Here is a 26,098-nt window from a genome sequence, read left to right on the forward strand (position 1 = left end):
TTTATTAATAGTTTTCCTTCTCCTGAAATATATGCCAGCTACCACGTTACACTGATTTCTCCAGTCACCTCTCTGAATACTTACTGCATTAATAGCTTTTTCCATCACAGCTCAACAATGTGTCTCCCTCCCCACTCTAGCCATGGTAACGAAGAAAAACAAAAGCTCAAATTTCAGATTATATTTTTGTCTTCCAAATAACAATATAAAAGTTAGTCATTTGTACACAAATATTCTTTGAGTCATGTTCATTAACTCAGACATTACTAAACAGCTACTTTGCATCCTTTAGCTACAGATAAATTATATGGGTTGTGAGAACAGAAGAGACTGAGACAAAGATAAAGGAACAGAGAAAATCTGGCCACAGTTTTGGTGGAAATAACATATAGGAAGGGATTAAAATATTAAATTACTCATCACTCACAGCTAAGCAAAGTCAGCAAAAGTCAACAGTAGATACTCAGGTAAATTTGGCTGATAATATGGAGTGTTCTCCTATCAACACAGCTCTTCAGGAATTTCTTTTAAACTAGTGAAATGCAATTCAATAAAAAAAATGGGAAAGCCCACACATCCTAATTCAAATCAGTCAGAACCAGACAGTCAATATAATAATACAGAAAAGAGTTGTCCACGGGACATCAAATCAAGTTAACCAAATGACTTGGGTTTCCAACTCCAATACTAAGGCTATGCAAACACTGAACAATTTTAAACAAAATATGATAGAATGATCATATGCCTCTACTTCCAACATGTTTCTACTTTTTCCCAATATATTCACAGCAAGAGATCAGTTTTATTGCTATTTGAATGACCTTTTCATTGTGTCCCTATTCATAACCTTGACTCTAGGGACAAAACATAGTATCTACTTATTAAATAAACCAAGATGATTCTATATAGTACCATGAAGACTAGTTCTTAGAAGATTTGGACAGATTAAACAGAAATTGAGCTGGGAGTGTCTATATCTGTTCATGCCTACTCTTGGACTATGCAGCCACTAAGAGACAACCAAATCAGCATACTTATAGTGGGGTTTGTGTTTTTTTGTTTTTTGTTTTTGCTTTATCACTGATCACTTTGCAAAACACTTACCTGTATTGTTATCATAGAATTTGATGTGCCTGTCTTCATGAGCAGTGATGCTGATGGGAAGAGTGGGATGGCTGATGACTCTATTTATTTGGCAGGAAGAACTGGCTGCAAAAAAGAAAAAAAGAGCAACAAAGTTAGTCAAAACTACTAATTTCTTCACACAAGGGAACGGAATACTCACCTAGGAGACTAAAAAAGTAAATGATTTGACTTTAATTTGTTTTTAGTTCATTTATTCTGTGACTATTTATAATTTTAATGTTTTAGAAAAGAACTGCCTGAGCAATACCATACTAACAAATATAGAAGTACCCACAAACGAGAATTTTCTTTTCCACCTGCAATCAATGGGGGCCAACCAGGCTTTAGCCTAGGGTCACTGACATATCTCATTCTCTGATCATCTGCGATACTTCTACTGCTTTAATAAAGTTCCATCATTACTTACATGTAGATGATACTCAAATTTAAATCTCTTTCTAGATACAGAGCATTTTTTTAAGATTTTATCTATTTATTCATTCATGGCAGACACACACACACAGAGAGAGAGAGAGAGAGAGAGAGAGAGAGAGAGAGAGAGAGAGAGAGAGAGGCAGAGACACAGGCAGAGGGAGAAACAGGCTCCATGCAGGGAGACTGATGTGGGACTCGATTCCGGGTCTCCAGGATCACACCCCAGGCTGAAGGCGGCACTAAACTGCTCGGCCACCGGGGCTGCCCGATACAGAGCTCTTTATCACATAGTTATTATCTGAAGACAAATATGACAAAGAGAGCTTCTGACCTCTTCAATTTCTTTCTCGTAATAGAAATGGTCATCGGGGCAGCTGGGTGGCTGAGTCAGTTGTGTCCAACTCTTGATTTTGGCTCAGGTCATGATCTCAGGGTGGTGAGATTTAGCGCTGTGTCAGGCTCAGTGCAGACTCTGCTCGAGATTCTTTCTCTCTCCCCCTCCTCCTACTCCTCCCCCAAAACTTGCGTGTGCACATGTGCACACACGCTCCCTCTAAAATAAATAAAATCTTAAAAAAAAATAGAAATGGTCATCATTTAACAGTCTATCATGTTTGGAATCTTAAAACAGCATCCTGACTATTATGTGCACTATATAGTAAATATAGTAACTTTAAAGAATTTCAATTATATGCACAATGAGACAGGCAGGCCACATGTCCTTAGGTCCTTATCACAGTGTATGAACCAAGGTCTAGAAAAAGTTGTGACTCCCCCAAAATCATGTGACAAAGCCAGTACCAATATTAGATGGCTCATGCAAATCACACTACTGCCAAAAATGGTACCTAAACTATCACAGGTCCTTCTGAAAGTCTTTTATCAAAAGGAAATCAATCATTAAAAAACCCTTTTAATTAGTAAGTTTTGTTAAGACCCCCCCCCCTTTTTTTTTTTTCAAGGAAAAAACTATATATAAAGGTAACACTAAAGATATGTCAAAGTTAAAATAATCATGTCATGGTCCAGGGAGAGGAAGGGATGACCTTCTTATAAAGCACATTATTGGGAGATCTGGCAAATTTGAATATAATAATTTGAATTTGATAATTTAGACAATAGCATTTTGTTACTGTTAAATTTCCTGATTTTGATTATATGCTATGTCAAAGAATGTCTTTTTTTTTTTTTTTAAAGATTTTATTTATTTATTCATGAGAGACACAGAGAGAGGCAGAGACATAGGCAGAATTCTGGAGAAGCAGGGCCCTCACAGGGAACCTGACATAGGACTCGATCCCTGAACTGGGATCATGCCCTAAGCCAAAGGCAGACCCTCAACTGCTGAGCCACCTAGGCGTCCCCACAATGTCCTTATTCTTAGGAATTACACGCTAAAGGCTCTAGGGCTCTACACAGTGTTATGATGTCTCTTAAGTGGTTCAGAATCAAAAATTATATACATATACAGAGAATGATAAAGCAAATGTCACAATGTGCAAAATGCTAAAAACTGAATCTGGATGAAGGGTGGCTAGTGGCTAGTTTTTGTACTATTTTTGAAGCTTTTCCAAATATTTAAAATTATTTGCAAAAAGAGATACAATTTTTTAAATCTTAGAATAGTTATTATGAATTTATATTCACATAATGGAAAATATAGATAATTTTGGTAAAAATAGCTGTAATATTAAGTGTACTCTATTGGATTTTCTTGTGGTTCCTAAAAATATGACATCTTAAAAACTGAAGATAGTCTTTTCCCAGTGTTAATGGCAAGGGCCCATCCAGCCTGTTCTGTAAGAATAAAAAAAAAACAGTCATTGACCATGTAGAGTAAGCTCTGGGTCAGTTATACTCAATTTAAATGGTCCTAAACAAAGAGTTTAGTTTCAAAAGTCAGCCTAGATTTTTCCCCCCTCCGGAGATAACACACCATTGAGCAATATCCTCTGTAAGATCTAGCAGGAAAGTAACAACAGAAAAAAAATACTTTAAGGAAAATATCCCATGTATTCTGAGAAAGAGGTTTCTGAGAATTGTGTTGTGATCTAGAAAATAATTATGATAGAAATCAAAAGATGGAAGCAGGTAAAAGAGTTTTTATTTAATAATACCTTTAAGGACATGTCTCCACTTAATGGTAAATCAGAAAGTAAGCAAAATGCAAAGAACACTAAAAATCAATTGAAGGCCTACAAGCATCATTCTAACAATGAATCTAAATCCTCCAAGTATTCATATTCAGCTCACAACTTAGAAATGCTTTACTTTTCACTGGATCAAAAGTACTCAATTACCTGCTTCAACTACCTATGATGAGTTTTTCAGTCAAATCACCACTGACATTAAAGAATAGAAAGCTAGTTTATTCTGATTTTTAAAACAAAAATCCTTCACCCTTTTAAACTCTATAAGAAATTTACTTTCACCTTGAAACATGTTTTTGGTCAGAACTTTAATTCAAAAAAAAACACCTGCTAAATTCCAGAAAAGAACAATGTAGTCAAATATAAATAGGGGTAGTCATGGTAGAAAGGAATAAAAGACTAAATTAAATCTGCTCTATACAACTCTAAAGTAATAAAACTGATAATTTAGGAAATGTCAAGACATATTATAACTCAAAATAAATATCAATTACTCCAATAATGCTGCCTTTGTTCAAAACATCTTTGGCAGTTTTCTTCAGAAAATGTTTCCAGTATAGGGCAAAAAGATCTATGACTTTATAGTCATATGCTTTAGGGATAAAATGGGATTGCCTAGCTCAGTTTATCCATCTCATCCACCAGACTTGACATCTTATTAATTTATAGCAGTCATTAAAAATCAATTATTTACCACTCAGGCAGGACATCCAAAGAATAGACCAATCTCGAGGTAATTCCAAAAACATTCACATTTTTCTTAGTTTTATATTGTTTTCTGTATTTTACTCCTGTAACTTTAGGTCATATATTTAAAATGGCTTTAAATTTACTGAGAGCCTAAAACTTGTATTTCTTGGCAAAAGAAATTCTCTTATTCCTATTCCATAATCTCATATTTTTTGTCTCTCTCTTTTACATCCAAATAGTTCAAAATTCTATTAATGTCTACTTCCCAAACAATTCTCACAGGACCTCAGGAAAGAACAAAGGACAATGGACTGGGAAGAGAAAACTAAGAAAGCCAAAATGGAATGAGGGAAATTTTTGAGAGAAAAGGAGTAGAGGGAGAGAGAGACAGACAAACACACACACACGAGATAAATTTTTGAGAGAAAAGGAGTACAGGGAGAGGGAGAGAGACATATACACACAGAGAGACATGTGCACACTGCAGTAATTCTTTTTAAAGCTAGTTCTCAGACTAAAACAGTACCTGTGTACACAGTTTTCTTTATCAACTGCAACCTAAACTATCACTGCCTAGATGAAGCCTAAAGATAGAAAGCAATGGTTAAAAAAACCAAAAACCAAAAAGACTCTTCTTCACAATCTGAGAAATTATTTCCTGATTTTCTAGTATCCAATAAGAAGCTCCATATTTGAGATTCTGAAAGGCAAAACTTGATCTACATTCTAATCAGGCTGTGTCAAATTACATTACTAATAAAAAATTAAGTTCTAATAGGCTATGTCAAATTACATTATTAATACAAAATTAAGTTGATTTAGAAAATGAAACTTAGAAATGAAAAAGACTTATTTTATATTCAGAATAAATATTATTTTCTTCAAATAGAATTGAAAACTAATCATTTGGTATAAAATAAAACTTGACTCCTCTTTGGAATAGCTCAATTGCTATTCCGAATAGTTCAGTTACAAATGTGCATAAACAGCCCAAAGTCTTAAAATCAACTGTGTTCTGTGATTTAAAAGGCAGAACTCTTTATAATAACAAGTATTTTTTGTAGTTGACTCTGGCAGTTATGATTCTAATAAAACTTAAAATTTTGATCCAGAGCAGCCCGGGTGGCTCAGTGGTTTAGCGCCACCTTCAGTCCAGGGCGTGATCCCGGAGACCCAGGATGGAGTCCCATGTCGGGCTCCCTGCATGGAGCCTGCTTCTCCCTCTGCAGGTGTCTCTGTCTCTGTCTCTCTCTGTCTCTATGAATAAATAAATAAAATCTTTAAAAAAAAAATTGATCCAAACAAAGACTAAGTTGGAATACATACCTGAATCTGGGTTGGATTCTAAAGTGAGAATGCGCTGTTGTGTTTCCATGTTAAAGATGCTTGTATATCCTTTGCTGAATGATGCTACCATATGGCTTGGGTCACTGCTCACCAGATCCACAGAGGCAGGGATTCCCAATTCTAAGAGATGCAAAACATATTCAGAGAATGGCGTTCAGAGGATCTACTTGAAAATGTCCTTATTAATATAGCAAAACAAATAGTCACGAGATTTCCTTAAGAAGAAGACTCAACATTAGAATAAAAATTAGCTCATAGCCATTCAATGGAGATTACTTCTTTTGCTACTTTTAGCCCTATTTTATTGTATTACCTGTTCAGCAGGTCTTCTACCTGTTACTCAGCTAAAATATTAATAGAATTCAAGCCTTTACTAAGTAAATAAATGGAAAACATGTATGGACTACAAGTTTTGTTGCTTCCACCTAACCTGAGGTTTAAAGCAGCATCGTGGAAATTCTTTATTTTAAAAGCCTATTTCTTATTAGGAATTCTAATTTCAAAGTATTATTATTATTATTATTATTATTATTATTATTGTTATTGTATGTAGAATCATACAAATATCAGAGGCAGGCAACTCATCAGAACCCAGAGGGATAAAGAAGGTATTTTTTATCTATCATTTAGAATATGGTAAAACTTGGTAAAATTTGGAGTGTATTTATAAACAGAATAGAATATGTATACATAAATATATTGGCTCAAAATCTAAAGTAAGGAAACAGTTCAAAAATGTGTATGTTACAGAAGAAGATATATTAATGGCTAATGAGTACACAAAAAGAGGCTCAAAATAATTAGCCACCGAACTAATGCAAATTAAAACCACAATGAAATACTGCTAAGAACCCACCAGAATGGCTAAAACTAAAGATACTGACAACACCAGATATTAATAATTAAGGACGTAAAGTTATTCTCTATGTTGGTAAATTGAACACCAATAAAAATTAATTTATAAAAAAAAATAAATAAATAAAGGGGCCTAAAGAAACATGAAAAAAAAAATAATTAAGGACGTAAAGCAACTGAATTCTCACACATTGCTGTCAGTGATATAAAATGGCAAAACCACTTTGGAAATTGGCTTGGCAATTTCACATAAAGATAAATGCATAATACCACTTCTAATACCCAGCAATTCTACTTTTAGTTCTTTATTAGCTCATAAAAAATACATGAATGTTCACTGCAGCTTTGATCATAATAGTCAAAAACTGGAAACAACCCACATGTCCATCAAGAGGTAAAGAAACACATATACTGATTTAATGAAATACTATTACACATAAAAATACTTACTAGAACATGGATGAATCACAGAAACGTTATAGAGTAAAAAGTCAGATACAAGAAGAGTATACATTGTATGATTTCATTTATATGAAATTTTAGAACAGATAAAACCTATCTATGATGAAAGAAATCACAGCCCTGACTGAGAACAGGAAGAGGGACTGGGAAGGACACAAAGAAACTCTAAAAAAGTGAAAGAAATGTTCTAGACTTTGATAGGTGGAAAAGTGATGTATCTGTCAAACTCAATAAAATGTATCCTTAATATCTGGCTTTTACTGTATATAAATAATATCTCGATTTTTTAAAACAATTTTTAATGTGTGCTATTTCACCAAATACTGTGCTTTTAAGAATCACTAAGTTGGAAATTCAAGCAAATATACTTTCATTGCTTAAACACACCCCTTAAAATTAAACCTAGACTGTAACAGCTTGTAGAATCATTTACCTACTTATTTGCTTGTTGTTGGATTAGAGGTTTTATAAAAGATTCATTAGAATAATTTTTTAAAAGTATGTACCTTGATTATCATTAAATACACTTAGGGCTGGAGCAACCTCAGTTGTATTCCATAAACGGAGAGTGCCATCTGCTGAACAGGACAACAAACGCTGATGTGCTGCACTGTAAGCCAAGCCCCAGACTGCATCAGTGTGACCCAGCAGAGGGCCTCTTAAAACAGAAGGATCTGTACAAAACAGCAAGAATACAAAGTCAAGAGAAAAAAAAAAATCAAAATGGTACTTAGGTCCCAGAGAAACTAAATATACAGAAAAAAGAGTACCTGAGAACAGTATAAAACATGCTTCCTAGTTTCTAGTATTCTTCTGAAATGCAGCTATAACCAGAAATAGGCTTGGAAATATGCAAATGTAGAGTCTAGAGTTTATAAGTTAAAATTTTAAAGTATATATTTCTCTCCTTAAAAAAATTAGGTATTTCCCTCACTTCTCCCTTTTTTTCTATTTGTTTAGATTTTTTTAAAAGGCAGGTTAACACACATCACGTGAATTTTATCTACCTTCAGTGAAGCCACCACTCTTCCCTAAGAAGTGAAGAGGGATCCCTTCCTCCCCTGGGCTCTCTCAGGCCACTTCCACTCTTGTCCCTTCTTACTATGAATGGTGGTTATTCCTGGGAGCACCAGACCTCTGCTATTCCTAATAGACAGGAACTGAGGCCTAGAGGAACCCCCAAATCCTCAAACAGTAATAATGTGTATAATAGGGAAGGAGTAGGAGGAAGGAGGATCACTTACCACCGTTTCATAATAAAAGTCATATTGGAAACTTTATTACTCCTCACGGTGACTCTATGAAGCAGTACTTTCAAGATGGCTCACACATTAGGCTTAAAATGTCAATAATGTTATCTGTCCTCTAGCCTCTCTCTGTCATACCATAAAATATTTATTGAAGACACAATGTGTCAGGCATGATGCTAGGTGCTGGGGCCACCCAGATAACTAAGACACAGTACTATCTTTGTCTCCAAAGACACTGTGGTAAGTACAATAATCGTTGACAGACACCAGTTTCCATGGAGAGTAACTGGAGTGAGTGAGAGCTTCCTGGGGAGAACGGCACCTCAAATATATAGCCATTGGCCACTCAAAAGCTAGAGGGAACCCACTGCTGGCAAAGAAGGCAGTACCAACAAAATCATAAAAGGGCAGAAAGCAGGACATGTGAGGGAATTTATCAGCATTACTGAAGCATGAAGTTTAAGGTAGGAAGTAGAAGAGATGCAAGTAACTAGATTAAGGTAGGATTTCTTTTTTTTTTAAGATTTTATTTATTTATTCATGAGAGACAGAGAGAGGCAGAGACATAGGCAGAGGGAGAAGCAGGCTTCCTGCGGGGGGCCCCATGTGGGACTCGATCCCAAGACCCCGGGATTATGCCCTGAGCCAAAGGCAGATGCTCAACCACTGAGCCACTCAGGTGCCCCTAAAGTAGAATTTCTACAACATATTAAGGTACTTGGAAATTATTCTGAAAGCAAAATGAACCACTGAAGGGTTTTTGAGGAGCAGTAGGTTTAAGTATTTAATATGGTAGCTTTCACTGTAGTGCAGAAGACAGACTGGAGAGAATCAAGATGAAGGCAACAGGACTGCTTCAGTAGACTGGGAGAATGATGATGTAGACCCAAGAGAGGACAGTGGCAAAAGAGGCAAAACAGAAAGGGTAAATTCAAGAAATATTTAGGGGGTAATATAAAAAAGACTAGGTAATTAATAAGGTGTGGATAGTAAACAGAACAAGACAAAAAGGATAACTTGTAGGTTTCTAGTTTGGGTAATTTTGGTGGTGCCACCACTAATAAAGAATATATGGGAGAAGAAACACAACACTTGTGGGGAATTTATGGACAATGAGGTGGCCACTTTGAAATGTTCTGTAGGCAGTGTGAGGCTTAAAGAAGAGATTTATGAGTCAACAGCATGCAAAACCATAGAAGTAGATTCAGTCTACCAAAAAATATGTGTACAAAGCAAAGAATGAATAGGTTCTGGGCCTTGATAAATGCCAATATCTATGGCGGGAAAAATAAAAGTTTAGGAAGGATAGGAGACAGAAATTGTCACAGACTTAAATGTCAAAAAAGCCAATAGTGGACACATTTCCAAAAGGATGGAATAATCTACAGTTTCAGATAGCCAATATATCTAGCAAAATAAAGACTGTAAAATACTTCTTGGATCAGCCAATTAGGGAGTAACTGATAATCTTATATTTAAGTGGTACAACCAGATGACAGAATGCACAGTGATGATGCACAAGGAAAGGACATGGAATTAGTAACTCTTGATTGCGTTTTCTAGTCATTACCACCAGAGACAGATGATGAAGAAAAGGCCACACACAGGAAAATGGAATCAAGAAAAGGCTTTCCTTTGCCCACAATAGGAGTTACCTGAATTTACTTATATGCTGAGGGGATAAAAAGAAAAGAGGGCGAGGCTTAAGATGAGATTGAAACAGAGCAAGACGGGATCCCTGGGTGGCGCAGCGGTTTAGCGCCTGCCTTTGGCCCAGGGCGCGATCCTGGAGACCCGGGATCGAATCCCACATCGGGCTCCCGGTGCATAGAGCCTGCTTCTCCCTCTGCCTGTGTCTCTGCCTCTCTCTCTCTCTGTGACTATCATTCATAAATAAATGAATGAATGAAAGAAAGAAAGAAAGAAAGAAAGAAAGAAAGAAAGAAAGAAAGAAAGAAAGAAATTAAAAAAAAGAAAAAAGAAACAGAGCAAGAGAATCAAGTTCAGTCTCACCAGAAACAAGAGAGAATGAGGTCAAGAGCAAAAGGGGAAGAACTGGTTGGCCTGGGACAGAATGAAGACAACTGATCCTCTTGACAGAGAGATAAAGGAAGTAAGGAAAAACACAAAGGGGGTTTATCTTTCACAAAAGATATGTTAACTGCTTATTAAATAAATGTTGGGAAAAAAAATTTTTATTGAATTTCTTAGGTTTGGTAGTAAAATTAATCTAAAGTGAAAATGAAAATAAATATGGTTTTAGGACATATATGACACTCCATTCTAGAATTTAAGAAAGAACGTAAGAGGAAGCCAACATAGTCAATTCCTAGACAGTTTTTGCAAGAGAATTAATTAATGGTAACATATAGTTATAGATTATAATGTGGATTTATGTTTCATGGTACTGTTCCCAAGACTAAAAAGGGGCACTTCTTACTTTTTAAGGCTTTTCAAGTATTTTGGTGTCATGGAGTTTAAACCATGACATCATTAACCTCTACACACTCCAATAATTGATCAAGATGATGCCAACATTCATTTTCCTTCAGTTATTTGTCAAGAATAGTAATGAAACATGATTACAGATTAGTAATAATCTATCAAATAGTGTACAGATGCCTATAAAATGAAAAAAACAATTGTCAATCAAGCCAGCATTTCCAATCAATAAAACTTTGGAGGGGAGCGGTAGAAACTGCTTTTTCGGGAATAACATTTTTTTTTCTTTTAGCATTATATATCAAATTAATTCCTAAATACAAGAATCCTTTTTAACAAAATAAAGACCTTATTCTCTTTTACCAATTTACTTTTAAAAATATCTCATTTTATCCTTGTATATGCTATGGAAAATGTGTAAAAAGAAAACAATTTATTCTTTCATATCTTCGGGGAAACACCTACCATAAGAGTCATAGGGATCAATGTTGGGGTTGGTGGTATTCCAGCCCTGGATCAGTCCATCAGTACCACCACTGTAACACTGCTCACCATTGCTGCTCATTACCACACAAAGCACTGGACCTCTGGGAGATAAAAATCAATTTCTATTCCCAAAAATCAATCTGATAATAGGACTTGTTAGAAATAAGAATGCTTAATTATTCATATGGCTATTTTTCTGCTTTTTACAATGAATAAAAATACTATAAAGGCATTGCTCATTTTTTTTTCTGCTAAACCAGAGATTGGCAAACTATAGCCTGTGGGCCAAAGGCAGGCAGTCTTTATACAGATCTCAAGCTAAGAATGGTTTTTACATTTTTTAAGGGGTAATTAAACTAAGCTAAAAACAAGAATATACAACAGAAAATATATGGCCTACAAAGCTGAAAAAGTATTTACTATCTGACCCTTTATATAAAAACCATGCCAATCTCTGTGCTAAATCAAGTGAGTTAGTGTATTTCTTAAGCTTACATGAAAATAGGAAAAGCATGCAATATTATCATTATTTAAAAATTCTTCATATTTTTACCTAGATTATCTTTAAGGGAAAAAAAGGTCAGGATTTTTAATATATAGACCTTATTGCATCAACATATTTTAAGCACAAGATATGTAACATTTTAAACATCATCCAAATAAAATCTAATTTCAGCAAGGATCTCTGGTAGGAATAAAGTTGTTTTTAACACTGCATTATCTGCCAGTTTCTTTTACATTTGCCAGAAAAAAAACCCAAACAAAACCAAACAAAAATGCTACTAAATACAAAAAAATATGTAACATAAATACTCAAGTGAAAGAAAATAATCAGGCTGATATACAGTGATGCTGACTGAAAACAGAGAAAAAGCACATACTTACTTATGAGCCCTGAATGTATAAATAGGTTCCACATCAAGAGAAGTACTCCTAAATCAGAGAGAGAGGACTTTTACCACTCCAAGTTTCAGTAGTAAACAGTATTAATGAATATATGCTGCAAAATTGCCTTTAGAAATACCAACACTGTAGTAATATACCATTCTCAACCTAGGACACTTAGGAAAGTTTACCTGACACCAATCACATATTTCTGTGGCCTTAGGAAACAAAATCCTTGTTTAGTAATAATACCTGATTATAGTGCTCTTAGCATTGTCATAGTCTATTTGACTATTTGAGAGAACCACACTCAGAAAACAGCATGGGCTTTGAGGAGATAAATTTCTGGAATCAAACAACTGGCTAACTCTAGGCAAAATATCTATTCTTTTGAAACTTCAGATTCCTCTCTATTTAAAACAAAACAGAAAAACTGGGATAATATCAAGTACAGGATTAAATGAAATTCTGTAAGTAAAACAGCCTAGGACAGAACCATGCACACAGTAGGGATTTCAATAAATGGTACTTTAATTTCTTTGCATTTCCATCAATGCTAATATGTCTGTCTTTGATACTTGGACAAATTGTCCCAGTCATCAGTTTATTCAGTATTCAGAACACTGAATGTATTGATACTCTACATTGCCTAATACCGGCCATGACTGTAAATTGAAACTGGATTTAAAGTCAACTATTTACCATCTCTTATATTGTATTGAAGCTTTTTATAGGCATATGCTTTCTCTCCTCAAGCATTTCCAAAATGTTAAGCTCAAGGTAAACAGACCATGTTAATGTCTGTTAATGTCACAGACCATGGGAAGGTATTATTACTAAGCTATCACCAGCAAGAAACTTGTTTCAATATTTTTCTAAGTTTTAGTCAAGAATATATGAGACATTCACATTCTCTGATCTAATGAGATGCACACTGTAACCAGAGAAATAGAAAGACAAAAGGCACAATTTATAACTAAGAAATAATTTTTCTCTGCTGAAGATATCTGATCCATATAAGGATTCTCTTGGTGTCAGCAAGATCTGGTTGAGCTATCTGAAGAGGAGGGATATATCAAGAAATCAAGTATTTTATCTAGACTACAGATGACTCACAGCGGGAATGTCACTGATCTCTCAAATTCAGCAACAGCTATCCTCTATCAGTAATAAAACTTCCGTAATCTCCTCCAGTTCACATTTACTTCTACTCTTCTAATAATAAAACTGTCTGACACTGGAGAAAGGCCCTTGTGGGCACATACTGGGTTCTAGACCACCAGATTCAAGGACACAAGGACAGGGACTCCCTGTAAGCACCCCAGCAAGTGGGGCTAAGACTAGTTTGGTGACTGATAAAAGCGTCTATACCAACCCATGTCTGTTCATGCTTACAGAGGAACGAAGGGACCAAGAGCTGGCAGGTAAGTGACAGCAACAATGCTGCCATTCCAACTATACCTTTTGTGGATATGAAAAGTGCCTAATGGGATCAAGGCAAAAAGACAAAACCAAAGAGAAGTCCTTCACCCCTCTCAATCAGCCTTCCTTCCCTTCTACACCCTAAGCTCAAACCTAATAAACAATAGGATGGTGTTGGGGTGGGGTTTGAGGATTCTGAACATGCCTACACCTCTTTATAACAGTAGAAATCTTCAGTACAGATAAGGGACTCCACAAATATGACAACCATTTAAAACACTGTATAAGGATTGTAAACAGCATTCAGAAGCTCTGGGAAACTATCAGATAATACCATCTCTCTCTCAGTGTCAGTTTTCCAACCTAATATCAGATTGTGAGTATGAGGGAAAAAATTCTAATTATGTGACAAGGTAAAGAAGAACTAGAAGAGATACTTGAGAAATTTAATAGCAAATAATTTGAGCATTTTTTCTGCTGAAAAACTAATAATTAAAATACTCAAATACAGTTAAAATAGAATATTCTCACTTTTTGGCTGGAGCTGTTTTCTGCAAATTCCACATTTTTAATGTGTGATCCTCTGATGCTGTTATCAAAACAGGCTCAATGGGGTGGAAAGCAAGGGCTCGAATGCCATCAAAGTGACTTCGTAATGTAAACTTAGGGTTCCACGTCTTCCTCAATGCATCTTTATTATTTGCTATCTATTAAAGAAACAAAAGAAATACACCCATACATTTAGTTCAGGACAGGAAAAAAAGTATATTTCAACATTAATTCTTGCTGATTTGCCATTAAGTCATCACGTTTTGCAACTTTCAAAACAATATAATTTCTAAATGTATATAATCAAATCAATAGACAAAATTAATATGCCAACAGTGCTTTTCTTTGAAGAAATATGAATCCTGTAACAAGAAAACAGGTAACAATTCAACATTGAAAGAAAATAACATAAAATAGATCTTCACTGGGATGACTTAAAAAAAAGATAAGATTTCAACCTAAATTATAGAATAGAAACTAATCTGGGATCAGAACTGAAAAACTAAGTTACCTTTAAACCTGTTAACATTATAGAATACAATCATACTTCTGAGATTTTCAATACTTTCTACAAAGACCCAAATTTTCTTCATGAAATTGGAACAAGATTTATAAACTGGAAACATAAAATGTTAACACTGTAAGAAACAATCAGATGTTACAAAACAATAGATTCCACTCGTAGAACATGTCATGTTGCTTTTCTCCACAAAAACTTCATCCCAACAACTAAAAAAATGCATTTTTTCTCATTCCAACTTTTTTTTTTCATTTCCAACTAATGGTAAAGCCAAAGAAGTTCATGTTTAACTTTACACTAGCACCACATATGAACTCTTCAAACTTTACAACTAACAATTATGCTAGGTTTAAGTAAGAGTAGGGCAAATACTGTTAACACTGGAGAAATATTACCATACTTACAAAGACAAAAACAATGATACTAAAAATAGCTGCTATTTTAAGCACTATTCATTATTTTGTATATTTTTCAAAAACTTAACATGCATTAACTCACTTAACTGTCACAACAACTATGAAAGAATTAACATTATTCCCACTTTATAGACTAGACATATAAGAAAAGGAGAAGTTAAGTGACTTGTCCTCTAGTAAGTGGAGGAGTCAGAATTCAAATCCAAGCGGTCTGGCTTCAGAGATTACATTCTTAATATAAACTATAACTTAGGACCCAGAAGTTTAAAAATTCGCAGAAAAATTTGGATAGAGCATATCACAATTGGGGCAGTAAAAAGACAAAACAGAGGATGCAAGGAACTACTGTAAGAATTGGGGCTGGTTATCCTTGTGGGGGTAGGGGGGACCGGGCAGGCAACTAACTAAGTTGACTCTTGTCTGCTCTTATTAAAGAGCTAAAAGATTTTCATATATAAGAACAATTCTATTCTTTCTGAATGTCTTAATGTAGTAGACAGCCACTAAGATGGTCCTCAACTAGCCCTAGCTCCTCATATTTATGTCCTGTGGAGTCCCCTTCTACATCATAGGATTACTCTGTGACCAATAACATAGAGCAAAAACTTTGCATCTTAAGTGTTCTTGCTGACACTGGAGGAAGCCAGTTTGCCATGCTGAGGAACCCACAGAGGCCCATGTGGTGTGGAACTAGTCTCAAGCCAATAGCCAGGAAGGAACCAAGGCCTTCCAACAACCACATGAGTGAGCTTGGAGGCAGATCTTCCCCAAGTCAAGTCTTCATTGAAGACTGCAACCCTTGCCTACATGTTGACTGTCTCGGACTGTCTGGTCTCTACGAGAGACCAGAACCACACAGCTAAGCTATCCCAGACTGCTGACCCCCCAGAAATGATAAAAAATGTTGTTTTAAGTGGTGCAGTTTGTCACAAAGCAATAGATTACAACAAGTTTATTAGAACTAGAGACTACTTTCAGAAGTGCAGATATAATACTAAGTTTTTTTAACTCAGATATGTTAAAAAAAAAATGACATGACCGAGTTCCATAACATATTGAACTAAATCTTTGTGGGGTTAGTATAGAGAGAACACAAGTAATCTAATGGGAACTTCTGCTTCTAGCTATGATCGACTAGATCATTAGGATCAAGTATGCACTTGAGGACAAGTAAAAAAGCAGAGCTAAAAATTTTTAAATCAAAACCAGCAAGATAGTGAAGAAAAAGCAGACCATAATCCAAAGGAAGACAGAATTCTAAAAAGCCTAATATTTGGACTTATTTTTCCCAGAATGTGTTTAGTGATTCCATAGGGATGGCTGAGAGGTCAAGCTGTGCTTCTGACAGTTGTGCAGTGCAAGAAGATGCAAACTGGTGTTCAGTGCCTGCCAAGAAAGTGGGGCTTGATGAACCTTCTTGCTTTTTAGGTTTTAAGTTCAAAGGGCTGCATTCTAGATAGAAGAGTTAACTATAAGAATACAATTCCTACAAGAGACATGAACAGAAATCTCACAGAGGAAGACATAGACATGGCCAACAAGCACATGAGACAATGCTCCACGCATCACTTGCCATCAGGGAAATACAAATCAAAACCACAATGAGATACCATCTCACACCAGTGAGAATGGGGAAAATTAGTAAGACAGGAAACGACAAATGTTGGAGAGGATGTGGAGAAAGGGGAACCCTCCTACACTGTTGGTGGGAATGTGAACTGGTGCAGCCACTCTGGAAAACTGTGTGGAGGTTCCTCAAAGAGTTAAAAATAGACCTGCCCTACGACCCAGCAATTGCACTGCTGGGGATTTACCCCAAAGATACAGATGCAATGAAACGCCGGGACACCTGCACCCCGATGTTTCTAGCAGCAGTGTCCACAATAGCCAAACTGTGGAAGGAGCCTCGGTGTTCATCGAAAGATGAATGGATAAAGAAGATGTGTTCTATGTATACAATGGAATATTACTCAGCCATTAGAAACAACAAATACCCACCATTTGCTTCGACGTGGATGGAACTGGAGGGTATTATGCTGAGTGAAATAAGTCAATCGGAGAAGGACAAACATTAGATGGGCTCATTCATTTGGGGAATATAAAAAATAGTGAAAGGGAATAAAGGGGAAGGGAGAAAAAATGAGTGGGAAATATCAGAAAGGGAGACAGAACATGAGAGACTCCTAACTCTGGGAAATGAACTACAGGTGGTGGAAGGGGAGGTGGGTGGGGGTGACTGGGTGACGAGCACTGAGTGGGGCACTTGAGGGGATGAGCACTGGGTGTTATTCTATGTATGTTAGCAAATTGAACACCAATAAAAAATAAATTTATAAAAAAAAAAGAATACAATCCCTACAAAGACTACAGATCAGCTTTAGATTATCTGAAAAACTGAAAATGGAATGAGATGATCCAGATTTCTAGTGACTACAGATACGAGAGAAGCAAATTAAAATATGCTCCCTGAGGGAAGATATTACTCTAGGCCTGAAGTTATTGCTACAGACAACTTTTCAAGTATAGTTATCTGGACATAAAAAATGCATGTGTAGGATATGCATATGCAGGATAATACAGCATAAATGAAAATGAGCAGAAACATAATCATAATTAATGTGTTCAAGAAGAAAAAAGACAACCTTGTAAATTTTGGAAGAAATCTATAAACAGTTAAAAAAAGAATTCTAGAAGCAAACAGTGTAAGACCTAATAGATGGGTTTAATTACAGATATGCATAACTGAAGAGAGAATTAGCGAACCAGAAGATGGATCATAAAAACATCTAGACTAAAGTATGAAAGACAAAAGATGGAAAATATCTGAGAGGGAGTTGGAGAGAGGATATAGAAAGATTTAGGAATGCCTGGGTGGTTCAGCAGTTGAGCATATGCCTTTGGCTCAGGGCATAATCCCAGGGTTCTGGGATCAAGTCTCACACTGGGCTCCCCGCAGGGAGCCTACTTCTCCCTCTGCCTGTGTCTCTGCCTCTCTCTCTCTCATGAATAAATAAATAAAATATTATAAAAGAAAAAAAAAAGACCCAACAATAGAGAGTTCCAGAAGGAAAAGAGAGAGAAAGAAGCGCAAAAGCAATATTTGAAGATAAATGGCTGAGAATTTCACACAAAATTGATAAAAATATATTAAGCCAGGGAGGTCTAAGAACTTCAAGAAGGTTAAATAAAAAGAAAACTAAGCTATAGCTGACATTCAAGACATAGGGAGATTATCAGTCAGAGGAAAAAAAAAAATCAGACTACCACTCAATGTCCAATAATAGAAATGACTGATTTTAGCAGAAAACAACAGTGGAAAAAGATGAAATTATATATTTAGAGTGCTTAAAAATGAAACAAAACAAGAAAACCCTTGCCAACTGGAATTTAATACCAGATGTAATAGTTAACCCACTCAGGCGAAATATAGACAATGTAATAAAACCAGAAACTGAAGAAAATGGGCACCAGCAGACTTTTACCAAAGAGAAATATTAACTGTTCTTAGAGTAAAAGAAAAGTGATCGCAGATGGATAATCAGATGTGCAGGGGGGAATAGAATAAAGCAAAATGAGTAACGTAAAGTGGATAATCCTAACTGAATACTGAATGTACAAAACATTATCTTGTAGGAGATAAATGTCTAGAGAAAATACATAACAAGAATGATATATATTCAGGGTAGGAGGCTTTTTTTTTCCTTTTTTTAAAGATTTTATTTACTTATTCATCAGAGACAGAGAGAGGCAGAAATATTGGCAGAGAAAGAAGTACACTCCCTGCGGAGAGCTTGATGTGAGACTCAATCCCAGGACCCCAGGATCATGACCTGAGCCAAAGGCAGATGCTCAACCATTGAGCCACCCAGGCGTCCCAGGGTAGGAGTTTAAGTAGTTAAAAGACTTAAAGGTCTTTGCATTAAAATTCTGATAAGGATGTGTGTGGTAATCTCTAGAATAACAATAAAAAAGAGTAATGAAAGAGTACATAATCTCCAAATAATGGGTACGGGTGAAGAATTAAAAATAATCTGAATATAGGCAAAAACAGAAGAAAAAGGAACACAGAATAGGTAGCACAAATAGATGATGGACTTAAATCTAAATATATCAAGAATTACTTTAAAAAGAAATGGCCTCAGTGCTCCAAATAAAAAAGTTGTGAAAGATTTGATAAAAAAACAAAAGTCAACTGAGTGTTTTTATATACACAGACATAAAATGTAAAGATATTAAAAACAGAAATACTTTTTTAAAAGGACATATCACATATGTGGAAATGAGACCATTTAAATTAGGTTGTTATAGTTCCAGGTGAAGAAGAATTGGAGTTGATGGGAGGTTTAAAAACAAAAACCCAACTATGGATTTTAGCTATTTTTGGAGGGAGAACCTAAAGACTTACTAATGAACTTAGCAAAAAGAGTGAGAATTTTTGATTTACAGGAAGAGGAGTGAGTAGTGAAGTTGCTCTTTGGAGTATTTCCTTCTCATATCCACAGTCTGCTTAAGCATCCATCCTATATATCCTATATGGCAAGAGCTATACTGTGTTCTCCAACAAAGATAATGAAGTATCAAAGTGAGAGGATTTTAATGGAGATAAGACAGACTGTAAACACTTTATAAAATAAGCAACTGTTTTTCTGACAATTTACTGTCATTAACAATTATCAATGTATTTATAAACAACTGCGTTGGGGATTAAGTAAATGCATGCATAAAGGCATCAAGATTTCAATTTTGGTCCAAATCATTGATGGGTCTGCCTTAATATCTGAAAAGAACCCTCTAGACCTCCCTGCCTATAACAATAGCTTAAGTCATTTGTAGGCAGGGTATTCATTGATAATATACTAAAGAAGAAACATCTATGTTGGTAGCCTTAAACACAAAACCCAAACTTGGTAATAGAAAAGGAATTCTTTGCTGTATCTAAAACCAATAAACAAGCTATAATGACTTATGGATTTAGGCAAATAATTTTAATCTCTAAGCAATGTGAAAAATACGATCATTTATAATATTTTTATATTTTCAAAGTTTGCAATTAAAATGGAACCAAATTCTATACTTGTGAAGAAGTTTTACCACTGTCTTTTTCTAAAAACTTTTTATTTTTAAGAACTGAGAAGAGAGCAACAAAAATAAAACCACGACTCACATCATAAGTTAGTGAGTCTGCTTCATTGGCCACTGTAAGGCCTGCCAATTCTCCAAGGCCCAGTTCACTTTCAAGGGCTTCATCTGCTCCCATGATGAAGGACTTCCCAGAAGAAGGAGGAAAAGTCAATGCTTCCACTGAAGGGGAAAGACAAAAAAAACATTAAAAAAAAAAAAAACTTCTAAAGTGTAAACAATTAGTCTCTTAAGGGGTATATCTACATTTGATTACTGTTAAATGCTCTTAGACAAAATTCAGTGAGCAGAAAACCCTGAAGAACTAGCTGTTTGGGTTTTTTTTAATAGATTCTATTTATTTATTTGAGAGAGAGAGAGAGAGAACATGTGTGCATTAGTAGGGGCAGGGGCAGAGGGAGAAAAAGACTCCCCGCTGAGTGAGAAGCCCAACTCTGGGGCTTAATTCCATGACCCTGAGATCTTGACCTGAGCAGAAATCAAGAGTAGGGTGCTTAACTGATTTAGCCACCCTAGGCACCCCAGAACTGGCTGCCTTTTCCATATCTTAACCATAACTAAAAGTAACATCTAATTAGAAAAGTACAACATGAAACAAATCAAATAGATCATTGTCCTTTCTTTTTCACAAAAAAAAAAGGCTTTTCCTCATTTGATAGTTCTTGTTAATTACTCAAATTATTTCTTTCAATTATTAAACATATATAACAAGTGATCTGAACACTGCTGGTCTCATTCAAAATAAAACTGTTTAATTCTATAACCTAAAGGAATATATAAAATTTCAAATGAAAGTGGTTACAACTGTAAAATATGCCTATATGAGGTAAAATTAATGCTGGTGTTAGAAGTCAGGATTATGTCTGGAGACAAAGGAAGGAGCAGTGATCTGAAGCACAGGCAGGACTTCCAGGGCCCTGGTAGTGTTCTGGTTCTTGACTTAGGCAATGGTAAGACAACTGAACAACTCTAACATTTACTACTGAAAAGGAGGATTGTCTAAGTTTTAATTTTAATTAATTTTAATGCCAAAATTTCAACCAAATGACCCACATGAGACTAGGAGGCTGGATCTTCAGCCAGGTGTTTTGTTTGTTTGTTTTCATTTCTACTATTTCCAGACAACTTTGTTCAGGCATGAAATAAAAATGATTCTTTAAAAAAAAAAAAAGAAAAAAGACTAAGATTCATGGGATGTGAGCATGTACAATGTTTGGGCTAATTTAAAGAATGCTCTAAAAATGACCAAGTAAAACCTGAAAACAAAAGAAGACAGCAACTCCTTCTACCATGCACCACTGCCTAAGCCAGTAGATGTGAAGGCCAGAGAGAGGGCAACAATGAGCAGAACTCACTTGATTGATCTAGATCTAAGATGCCTTAGAACTTAAGACTACACATGACATTTTATCTGGTATCTAAACATTAGCTCTAATTAGCTTTTACAAAATTACTGAACTGTACCTCTTAAGTATGGCTCTCTGTCTTCTGAATTATTAAAACAAAAAGTAATAACATTTATAGCATATACGAGCTATAGATGTTTTTTCTGAAATCAAACTGGAAACCAAGAAGCATCAGTCATGGACAATTAAATACACAATATATTTCTTGCCTACTTTTTCGATGCTGAAAACCTTTCACTGAGGAGGAAAGCTTAGGACCAACGTTATAGACAGTAAGTTAGATATTCAACTCCTCAGTTTTAAGGTTCTTAAATATCTATCAAGGGCACTTTCTGTGGCTTATGTAATACTTTTGCACATTTGTCATTTAGTATATAGTACTTAGTCTGCCTCTATTATTAGAATTCTGTCAGATGAAGTCTCTGATAAAACTCTTCAGTAGTTATCAGAATAAAAGAACTAACTTTTTCCTTACCTAGACATGATCTTAGAATAAATGAAACTGATTAAAATTCTCACACTGACAGTGAGAAGTGAATGTATCTCCTAATGAACAAAACATACCCAACTAATGAGGCCCATGACTTCACATCTTTAATTCAAACGACATGTCTACATCGAAGAAATTGTACATTTAAACTACAGAGGTGTACAAAATAAAAATAAAACTATAGAGGTGTAACGTATATGTCTTTGTTATTAAATGTATAAGTAATAAATTCCAAGTATACTATAATTAACTCTAACAAATAACTAACCATGTCATGGTCAAAAATTTCATTTAAAACTTACTCCAATCATAAGTCTCTCCATCAAGGTTCTATCGGTTTATGTCTCTCTAAAATGTAGTTTAATTTAAAAACCAAGAAAGAAAAACATTTAAGATTTTTCTGTGGCTTTTCCCTGGCTGTTTTGTTCAACATTAATAACTTGAACTGATATGTTCACTGCAAATAACTACAGTATTTCAATTCAAGACAATTTTTAAAAATAGGTTTTGAAAAATATTTATTAAGATTATTTTATGTCATACTAGATTTTTAGCTTATGTAAATATATATATATTAAAATCAATTTCTAAATATAAACATTTTATATATTTACAAATAGATAAATCAGAACTTGTATCTAAAAGAAAGAACTGGGGCAGCCCCGGTGGTGCAGCGGTTTAGCGCCACCTGCAGCCCAGGGCGTGATCCTGGAGACCCTGGATCGAGTCCCACGTCAGGCTCTCTGCATGGAGCCTGCTTCTCCCTCTGCCTGTGTCTCTGCCTCTCTCTCTCTCTCTCTCTCTCTCTCTCTCTCTCTGCATCTCTATGAATAAATAAATTAAAAATCTAAATCTTTAAAAAATAAAAATAAAAAAATAAAGAACTGTATTTATATACCATAAGATGGTACTATGAAAACCTAGGAACCTAAATTTCTAAAAAGGAAATGGTTAAGTATCAAGTGTAAAATATAATATGTAGTCTTAAAGTTATAATTATGAAATTATATAATAAATTATATAATTTATTTTTGTGGTTTGATGTTAAGTGAATAAAACAAAATAGAATTATTCTATCTGGGAATTGTAACTTTGTAAAATATATATATATGTATACTCATTTAGATAGGGACTGAAAGGGAACAAAGTAAAAACAGAAAACAGAAAATGTGACTAGACTTTCAGGTGTCTTTTTTCCCTTTCTCATTTATCAGTGACAAACTGCTTAAATAAAACATTTGAAAATATTTATATGAGTCTCAGGGTAAACATTTACTACTATTTACAGCCTTAATTTTCTCATTGTTGCAATGGGATAAATAAAACAGCCTATGTATACCAATACATGGCTTCTGTGGAGCCAGGGCATGTTCTAAACTAGAATTTAGAGTTGGTCTTTAAGTTTACACACCCTTTTTCAAGTCTAAAAGATTGAAGTTGGAATCAAACCCCCTTGAATGTAAGAAAGGCTACATTTGGAAATGCTATGTAGATCAAACATTTGTAAAATAAAATTCTTTTCTTAGATACGTATATCCTGAACTTAGATATTTATATCCCTGTACTTTTTGTGCTCCAGTGTCTTTTTTTTTTCTTTTTTTTTTTTTTAAAGAGGAGAAGGAGAGAGACAGAGAGAGATGGTGGGGAGAGGCAGAGGGAGAGAAAGAGAGAATCCCAAGCAGGTTCCACACTAGGCTCAATCTCACAATCCTGAGATCACGATCTGAGCTGAAATCAAGAGTCAGACACTTAACTGAATGAAGCCACCTAGGCACCCCCAGAGGTCTTACATACTTACCTTCATCTGCCCTATTTATCTCATGTTCAGGAAGCCTGGAGCTCGTGGGTCTGGACGGTGAACCCACAGATGGCTGCAATGAGGGAAGTTCATCAACATCTCTCAAATTAGCAAGCATATCTTGTAGTTTTGACCTATTGGGCCCTAACCCAAAAAAAGGGAGGAAGAGAACAAAAAAGAATAGAATTATCCAACTGCATCAAAATGATGCCACATATCTTATTCACATCTTCCTACATTCACCTTTAAAACTACCCTACCATATTAAAAAGTATTTTCCAAGTTTTCAAATTATTTTAAGTTTATTTCTTGAGAAGAATTATGTTTTACATATGTTTTAAAAATTAAGCTAATGGAATAATACTGCTATTTGCATGAAAAACAATGTTCATGTGCAATTTGGACCATTAAAAATATTATTCTATTATCCCTGTATACTGCTCTAAATGCAGATACCACAGATTGTGAAGCTACAGTGTACTGAATTAAACAATAACATCCCTTTCTGTTTGTTTAAGTTGCATTCATTGCCTTACATCCTGAAGCTATGGTACCCGAGGTGAAGTCTCATGCCCTACTGATTACTTACCTGAGCTTTGATTCTTCATTCTCCCACATCCCTGTTTTGACTGTTTTATATAGGATAGAGGCTGAAACAGATCTTCGGTAGTTTTTCCTGTTACAAGTTTAATTAAGAATGGGAAAATCTTACCCATAGTCCATTATGGTTTTTTCCTATACCAGCAAAGAATACAACTACTTTTAAGCAATTTTAACTAATATCTAAAAATATATTTCAAGACAGTATGATTGAAGTACACGATCTGACTGGAAATATTTCTACTAGACCATATCAAAAGGACTCAAACTTTTCCAGAATAATTTTTAATTCAATTAAAAAATATTTATGGTGATTTATAAATCCATGCTTCATGTAACAAGTCAAAGCACTGCTTCAGTTCTGTTTCTATCATGTCTTCACCTGTTCCCAGAACACTGTTTTATTAAGACAACATGAACTGATAACGATGACCAAGATGTGCTGAGCCTCACTCTGCAGTCCCTCTATCCACAATGAAACAATTTAAAATTCTCTCCTTGAAGTCAATTTTCTTCCTTATCCAAAAAAACTATATGCTATTTGCCTGCATACTGATCATAATCCCCAAATTGAGAAAATCCAATAGCTTCCATTAGTAGGAATACTGTTCCAGTCAAATGGTGCCATTTTAGATCTTAGGTGCTAAATTCTAACTACAGCAATGCCTTGATATTTGACAAGAACTGAATAATCAATATAATAGTAGATGGATTCTACATAAGACCTAGATACCCTTCCAATTGAGAGATGTTTCACATTTGAAGACATTCATTATTGTAGCATAAAGACATGAAGAAATACCAACTTTAAGCCAATATGAAATTTAAAATATTTTCTCATTTATGATATTTGCATTAAAATTTCAGTGGAACTGATTTTGCCATGGCTCTGAAAAATCCTAATAAAGCATGTCTCATTACGGTTTAAGATTAAATTTTTTGTTCATACATTTGGATAAAAGATACAAAATGCTCTTATAATTTAATATTAATCTTTCTCATTGTGATTTAATTTATATTGAGGAGACATCAAATAACATCATCTCTCAGTTATTTAATAGTTGGTATAATGATAACATCAAAACTAGTCACTTTTTATCCATTCAAGCTAAATACTTGTAACACCTAAGATATTTTAAATAAAGATTTAAAAGTTTATCAGTAATGACTACACTACTTTTTTCAACTTTTAAATATATATTTCACTAAAGTGGATTTTATTAATCTTACTTTATACTACTTTAACATCTCAAAGGATGCAATTCCTCTTGCCACAAAAGGGAGATCCATGTTCATAGTGTCAATGAAAGTAGAAACACAAGGAAGTATAGTTTAGCCTTGCTCTCCTAAAAAGGTGTTTTAGATGGGTTTTCAGGGATGCTTGAAAGCCTCTGTATTTCTACTTTAATACTTAATTAGCTCTACTGCTAAACCTAATAATTTGTATAATGAGTTACATATGTATATATGATTCACAGGGCTAGCAATTTCATTTTAGCTCCCATTTTTTATATAGTAAACATCTTATCAAAAAGAAAAAGGCTAATTGGTAATATTACTATAAATGAAATTCACCAAAATTTTTAAATTACAAAATAAATACTTTTAAAAGTTGTGTATTTGACTCTTGT

The 26,098-nt window shown here is 34.8% G+C and overlaps 1 protein-coding gene across 4 annotated transcripts in view; it reads right to left on the minus strand.

Annotated features, from left to right (window-relative positions):
- Positions 1-26,098, minus strand: part of STRN (striatin) — a 94,809-nt gene that overhangs the window by 6,140 nt on the left and 62,571 nt on the right. For 3 of the 4 annotated variants that reach the window (XM_055327091.1, XM_055327093.1, XM_055327094.1), the window contains exons 9-17: positions 24,457-24,543; positions 23,868-24,011; positions 20,199-20,335; positions 14,081-14,256; positions 12,128-12,175; positions 11,222-11,343; positions 7,571-7,738; positions 5,727-5,867; positions 1,105-1,209 (exon numbers count right to left, since the gene is read on the minus strand). In XM_055327091.1, coding sequence (XP_055183066.1) covers positions 1,105-1,209; positions 5,727-5,867; positions 7,571-7,738; positions 11,222-11,343; positions 12,128-12,175; positions 14,081-14,256; positions 20,199-20,335; positions 23,868-24,011; positions 24,457-24,543 — 1,128 coding nt within the window. The remainder of the gene's footprint in view (positions 1-1,104; positions 1,210-5,726; positions 5,868-7,570; positions 7,739-11,221; positions 11,344-12,127; positions 12,176-14,080; positions 14,257-20,198; positions 20,336-23,867; positions 24,012-24,456; positions 24,544-26,098) is intronic. The other variant, XM_055327092.1, reaches the window with a different exon arrangement.

The sequence above is a fragment of the Nyctereutes procyonoides genome, unplaced genomic scaffold (genome assembly GCF_905146905.1).
Source record: "Nyctereutes procyonoides isolate TBG_1078 unplaced genomic scaffold, NYPRO_anot_genome, whole genome shotgun sequence".
NCBI lineage: Eukaryota > Metazoa > Chordata > Mammalia > Carnivora > Canidae > Nyctereutes > Nyctereutes procyonoides.